Source organism: Lycorma delicatula, chromosome 9, assembly GCF_047948215.1.
Source record: "Lycorma delicatula isolate Av1 chromosome 9, ASM4794821v1, whole genome shotgun sequence".
NCBI lineage: Eukaryota > Metazoa > Arthropoda > Insecta > Hemiptera > Fulgoridae > Lycorma > Lycorma delicatula.
The window spans coordinates 124038841-124046515 of record NC_134463.1 but is presented as its reverse complement, the minus strand read 5'-3'; the positions used below and the strand labels follow the sequence as shown (position 1 = coordinate 124046515).

Here is a 7675-nt window from a genome sequence, read left to right as displayed (position 1 = left end):
ATTCCAAAAGGAGCAATACCATTCGACCTCGAAAGTGTAAGGAAAGTAAATCAGTTACTCAAAACAGTAAAAAATAAAAGTTCCCTACAATACAATCATTTACTACAATAGCATTAAAATACGAAAAAATGTTAATTTCATGCTTCTATCGAACAATAACAAAAATTTAACAGGTTTAATGAATTTAAAAAAAAACTACTCTTGTAACACACGTTAAAAAATAATAGTACCTGAGTCAATGTTAGAAATGAATATTTATACTTTCTTTTTGTTTATAAAAATAAATAAATGCCATTGTCACATCAAAATAACTTCATTAAAATTTTGGCGTTTTAAAAGAAACTATTCATCGGTCCGATGAGAATGTAGGCTACAGTACAAAATAGCTACACACACGTATTGCAGTAGCACTGAATTTGAATAATTATCATTTTTACTCTACTCCGCTACAAAATTCGTGTACGTAGTACGGTCGTATATACTCTTTTTCCTTAAACATAAATATATGAATGAAAGAAGAATGTGGGTTAGTCGACTTCCCTCTCCTATCACCTTTTAACTCAGCGGCGCGAGTTCAGTCGGTGCTCGGCTAGTGAAAACTGAACATCAAATTTTCATTCAGTCTCACTCTCACTTGGAAAGTGAACGCGGTCGAAGAACGTAAATCGTCTTCAGTAAACTTTATCGTACATTATATATACATCGACTGGTTTTATTAATCACCGTAACATTATAACATATCAAATAACAAAAAAATGTTTATTTTTTAAAAATTAATTAATAAAAAGATACTTTTAATTAATATAATATAATTATAATGCGTAATATATTTATTAATAATATATTAATACGCTCTTTGACCAGCATGCGGTAACATTTATATAAGTTTATAAAAAAGTATATAATGAAGAAGAAATTAAGAATACGATGTTTTGTTTACTACTATTTAAGTTGGCTAACCTGACAAGATATGTTAAAGCGCGGAAAACTAATTTAATTTTCGTTATTTGTTTAGTGTTTAACCTACTACCGGAAGTTAATTTACAAGGTAAGTTATGTCTGTATACATGTTTATACGTTTATTTTCTGATAAATTTTATTTCTTCCGTTCTTATATTTTTAATTTATTGATCCGGAAAGAGTATTGTCAAACGATAAACATTTAACGCTAAGCGAGACAAAATCAGAAATGTTAACGTTTCTCTGTTCATTGCCAATTTTTTTTTTTTAATAAAATAAAACTTATTACCTAGATTTATGTCTATTATCATGTTGATCAGGTTGAATGCAAGTTAAAACAATTTTAATAAAACTTTCGGGATGATATTATTTCAGGAAAATATTTATATATAACAATATTTTTTTTACGGATGTTAAGTTATTGAGTTATTCTATACGGTCTCGAGTTATTGCAATCGTGTTTTCAGCATTTTTCTTACCGTTTTATAAAGCAGAGAGGATTCATCTACAGAATATTGTTTCTTTAAAAAAAAACTATAGCAACGGAAGTATAATAAGCCCCTTCTTCCTAAGCCGAATTATTGTGTTGTTGAGTTACAAGAAAATAATTGTTTTCCGGTTTAACAAAGGTGGAATTGGTTTTTAAAACTGACTGACTATACCTTTTAGCGAAATTTTTTAAAATTTAACGAAGCATACTTGTTCTTTAATTTTGTATTTATTTATTTGATGAATAAAATGAAATAAAATTATTAAAAAAGCTATTTAAATGAAAATTGAAGCTTTTTGTAGGTTCCAGTTCCGCTCTATATAATTATTTGGATGAATTTTCAGAAAACAATTTTTTCTATACAGCCAATATTTAAACAGTATATTTTATAATTAGTTTTAAATGTTGATCCTAAATGCAAAATTTGTTGACTCCCTTAGTCTCACTTTCAGTTTCATTTGTTGATCCATTTAAAAAAAAAAAATCATCTTACTTATATTTTTGGATGATGTGTTACAAATAAATAAATAAATAATATATATATATATATATATATATATATATATATATATATATATATATATATATATATATATTTGTTTATTTATAAAATAGATTATAAAAACCACAGTCATTCAGAAGAAGTTGAAAGATGTTTTTTCATACAGCAGCGTACGAAATTTATTTGCTCGTAAACAGCAAATAGATATGGAGATTGTACTATGTTATTTGTGTGGAGATGGAACAATTTTTTTTCAATGATTTTGTAATTTGTGATTTTTTAAAAGTAAAACAAGATTCGTTCTTATTTTTTTTAAAGCTCATGGGAGGGAAATGTAAATTTAGTCACCGACTCAAAATATAATTACATAAAAAATATGCTGTAAACTATGACACTCTCTTGGTTTATGAAGTTATTTAGATAACATATAAGATTACATACACAATCTTATTCAAGTTTTAATAAATACAAAGGTAAAAGTATCACTGTGATCGGTCCAGCTGTTTCTGAATTTTAAGCGATTATAAAATCGAATAAGTACGAAAATTTCCACGCATTAAAATCTGATGTGGACAACACATGACCTCCTTCTATATCAACTAAATTACATTTACACATTTCTGAAAAATGAAAAGTACATAAAAAACTTTTATTTCATTAAAAACTAATGATATTTTTTTTATTTTTTGTTGAACTATTATTCATCGTAATTATTTTTTACAATGAAATGTTAATAATTAAAAAAAAATTTATTTATATATTTATTTAAATTAAAAATAATTTTAAAAAAAGGAGATGAAGTCTGATTCGAACCGATGTGCCTTCCTCTTGTAAGATCCAAATATTTCATTAATTAAACTTTTATTTAGCTATAACTCTGGAACCGACTGAAAATAAGTACAACCTCTGATATATCGTTGAAAAGCTCTCAATGAGGACTTATTACTGCAGTTAAAAAAAAGTCCAAAAACCATTTTTTTGTTTTTCGGGCTTTTTTGGAAACTTTTGATTCAGTCGATTGCAATCAAAAGGAGAGGTACACAACTAGATTTTACAACACTCCTAAATCCAAAATGTCAACATTCTACGGCTAATCGTTTTTTAATTATGCGAGATACATACACACGTACGTACAGACGTCACGCCGAAACTAGTCAAAATGGATTCAGGGTTGGTCAAAATGAATATTTCCGTTGAAATCTGGAAACCGAAATTTTTCGCGATCAAAATACTTCCTTTACTTCGTACAAGGAAGTAAAAATTATTTAAAAACTAAAAGAAATTAAAATTTGATGTATTATTTTGTGTTTCAATCTATTTATTTTTATTTTTAAATAAAGTAACTTTTAAAAAGAAGTATTTCTGTCTGGAATTCACTAATGATTAAATAATTTCGGTTAAAATAGTAGAAAAATTTCTCGAAAAAATGTCAAAATTAAAAAATTGGACATTAATTTTGAAAATCCCATAGAAGTTTTTTTTTTATTTAATAAAATGTTGATAAAATTTTTGCTTATAAAGAATATTAAACTTTTACGCATACAATAATCCAGTATAAAAAGGGATAGATACACATGAATTCACGCTTGCAGAACTAAAAAAGGGTTCATTTTTTATAATAGAATAAAATCAGTAACTAAAACTAAAATAAATCTGCAATATGTTATATACAGAATTTATCACGAACGTCACCCGAGACATGCATAAGCAATTCTATTCGTGAAAATAATGGAAAAACCCCTTATAAACATATGTTCTAAAATGCTTCGTATACGAGTTACGGCTAGTAAAACGTTTGGTCGGATTTCAGCTACCCGGGTGAAATAAGATCGTAGTGAATTTTTTAGAATTTTAATTAAGGGACAGACTTTTGGTTTGCTTGGCATTTCTCCCGCTACCACCCCAATCGGTCGACCTAAAGCATAAGACCGAATGTCTATCCCATAAACGGTAACCGAATTTCGAACAGTTTAGCGATCAGTATCCTAACATAGCTCCCAGAGCTTACCTAACAGCGTGAGCGGACTAAGCGCGGTGCCATACACCACGACTTACGTGTCCCAACCGCTCACTTGTCATATATTTGCTAAAATAGGCGCACCCGTCAACTACTAAAAATATATATGACATCCATAATAAAATTTATTTCATCTAGCCAGCAATTCGCTGCCACTTCTAGGTCACTGATTGCCAGAAACTACCTGTCCACCATTTTATAGCGCCTGGAGCCATAATAATTGGCTGGTGGTCAGCCATAGTCAGGGTTAGCTTCCCACGGTAATGCGATAAGAGTCTTTCCCTTAAGTAAACTACGGATGCCGGTTGAACAAAGCAACCGTATTTAGGAAGTTCCACATGGTCCATCAATGCGGCTATCGCCGCTTGTGAGAGGCCAATTTTCCCCGTGACTTCTAAGTTCCAGGGTGGCCCGGTCTCTGACTCCCCCCCCCCCCCAAGAGCAGCGCAGTCAAATATCAGGAGTTCATTTGACTGGACGTCCCCGCAGACGCACAACTCATCAGCTGATAGGCGGAACCGAAACAGATATTGGTTCAAGTTAGCGTGGTTGGTGAGCACACGGGCACTCGTTGCCCTTAAAAACGAGCTCAAGGCATACCATCCTCCCAAATCCTGTATAAACTTATACAAGGATCTTTCCTTAGTCGTAGTGTCTCATCGCAGCTGTCATGCTTCCATCGCAAAGCTCTGCAGCCTCTTCCGCAAGCGGGAGATGCGCAATTGAACGAAATTTAGATCCGGTGCATCGTGGTCACCGACAGGGACAGATTTAGTGATTTCTTATGGTTTCTGACCTAAAAATCAAATAAAATACCTCCCATTATCAAATAAAATACATCTGCAACGAATGCGAAACTCCGATCCGTATAGAAAGACATCGCATTCTGACGCCCGAACTGCGCTGAACCGCATCGATAATAATTTCATTAATAACGTCGTCTTGTTGGCCAGATCGTTCGTAGCCGGTATGAACGTTAGGTAGTGAACCTGTTTCACGAAGTTTGCGAAAAGTCGCGCTAATTGTTTTGGGATCTTGAATCCTGCGATTCGGAAAACGAATTTCATATTCTATGCAGTAGCCGTAGCATTATCATTATACACGCCCAAAATAAAATCATATCAGCGTATTCCTCTGTTGTAAATAAGTACGGCATTACTTCAACGGCAGACCGATCTCGTTCAAACTATAATTCACAGTAAACCTTCATTAATGACAGCACAGTTCATAATACACGATATACTTAATGTGCCTTACAGAAATGATTTAAACACTAATACAGTATCGCGCATTATTGAGCAGTTGTTATTTTATTGCCGACTTTGGCATAATAATTTATCAAATAATTTATCGTATTACCTCATTCATAAAAAAATTTTTGTAAGTAATTTTTAATTTACAATCGGTTAATTTCTAGTTTTTAAAATTTTTTTTAATAGCAATCTTAACAGTAAATTTTGTTTTTACAAATTTTTCACCTCACCAAAAAATAACTTGGTTTTTGTTTACGTTAAATGACTTCTTTTCTAACAAAAAAAGTAATATATTTTCTAAATATAATTCGAATTTTTCTAACTTTTTTTTGTTTTATTCAATTTATCTTACATCATTTTGTTCAAAATTAAATTCTCTACAAGTTTTGTTTAAACGTTTTACGTGTTTATTACGCATTAAACAAAGTAATTATACGTTAAACATAAAAAACAGAGGTTTACCCCAATTTATTGGTTTTCACCCCAGATATCTCAAAAAATACTGCAGATACGGTTCTGAGGCCTATATTTTTTCGATTTTTCAGATCAAAAACCATAAGAAATGATTAATTTTGCCCCTTAATTAACTTCCAAAGGATTTCAGTACGACCTCATTTTACGGGGCGGCTGAAATCCGAGCGAAATCTTTCAATATCCGTAACTCGTAAATGAAGCATTTGCGAGAACATATGTTTATGTGTACTTTTTCCATTATTTTCACTAGTAGAGTAGGTTATGAAATTCCCGGGAGAACTTCGTGATACACTCTGTATAAATAATAACGACCGACTTTTTCAAAATATCATACTGATAGCTGTTCTATTAAATTTCTTATTAGAATATTGCGTCTTTATTGGCAAAAAGGGTTATTATGGATACTATTTAAAAGTTACGTATCGTTAATTTCGTTTTAAAAATATCAGACGTTAAAAAAATGGAAAATAATTATTATAAATGCATCAGAAAAAATATTAAAGCTATAAGGAAAAATACGGATAAAAAAGAATGAAAAAACCTAATGAATTAGGAGCGCAGCAAAATATCGTTTGTGAACCGGCATAAGAACATAACCGAACCAGAAGAATTATTTCTACAAATTCTTAGTCTTCTGAAACAGAAAGACAGTGAAAAGAGGGTTTCACAAAACAAATCAATAACACCTTACTTAGAAAAAAATTTGGCTCTTCGCATTAAGAAAAAACGATACGACTTTAAGAAACGTTATAAGATGATGGTTTGAAGTTTTTAACTGATTAGTATTAATTAAATATGTACGATTATAAGCTAAATGATGATCAACAAATTACCTGCACCCCGCGTTTGAAATCTTTTATTACACAAATGAATTAATTTAAACAATTAACTTAATAAACGTCTATATATAACTTTTATAATAATAAATACGTAAATAAAGTAAAAATATACGACGCCGTTAATTAAATTCATATTTCTCGAATTACCGTCTACTCCACTTAATTGACATCGGACAAAGTTCAAATGCGTTTGTAATTTCTTGGCCCAAAGAAATCATTTTTTTTTTTTTTTTTTTAATTTACCGGTTTCCTCCCGCTAATCGTAAAAATAATAAAATTTAAATTTTAAATTAGAAAACATACGGAGTAAACGACTTTTGTTTTTCGATTCTGTTATTTTATTATTATCAAAATTATAGTACATTATGTAACGAGCCTAAAATGATAGCCATTACTGCACGAGTGCGAAGTTACGACAAGAGCTTGGCGAATGTCGTAAACTTCGAAATAGTGAGGTAATGATCATGATACAGTTACATATCGTATTTTTTCTACGACTGAGAAAATACTAGGATTATCGTTTTAAATCAACGAAAGAATACATTGTTTACAGATTTTTTTTTTCAAAAAATACATTAAATAATACATTTCTGTAGCAATAGTTATTAGTCATAAATTCTACCTTTTCTTTAATAACAATCGAATCGGTGTTAAAGGCATTTCTTTCTCAGAATCCATCATAATTATCAAAAGAATAAACGGTGAAGTATAAAAATTTACTTATCCATTGGTGTACTTTCAAATTAACCTCTGCTTGCCACTACTAAATTAAATTAAAATTCAAGTAAAAAAAAAACAGCTGATACATTAAACATTATCAGCTTCTGATCGTTCAGAAGTTGAAAAGATAGGCTATCTGATCGGTTTAACATCTACATCATAACGAAAATTTGTTTTATAATGTCCCTCATAATGACACACAGGTTCCAGCCGCATAATTCAAAAGTTATAATACACCCGTAAAAAAATGTTTTATGAAATGTTTCACGCTTTATAATTTTAATTAATTTCGACCAACTATTTTAATATAATAGAAAACACATAGAGAAAAATGAGAACCCCAGTATAGACTGTTATGAGCGATACACGACCGTAAAAATATAAAGAAAAATAATTAATTAAAAGTTAAAACCGGATCTA

General features: G+C 30.4%; 1 protein-coding gene across 1 annotated transcript in view; it reads left to right on the top strand.

The window, feature by feature from the left end:
- The first annotated feature begins 927 nt into the window (after window positions 1–927).
- The window catches only part of LOC142330751 (trypsin-1-like), a 92199-nt gene continuing 85451 nt past the window's right edge, over window positions 928–7675 (top strand). Inside the window, exon 1 of the mRNA XM_075376196.1 lies at window positions 928–1048. Coding sequence (XP_075232311.1) covers window positions 928–1048 — 121 coding nt within the window. The remainder of the gene's footprint in view (window positions 1049–7675) is intronic.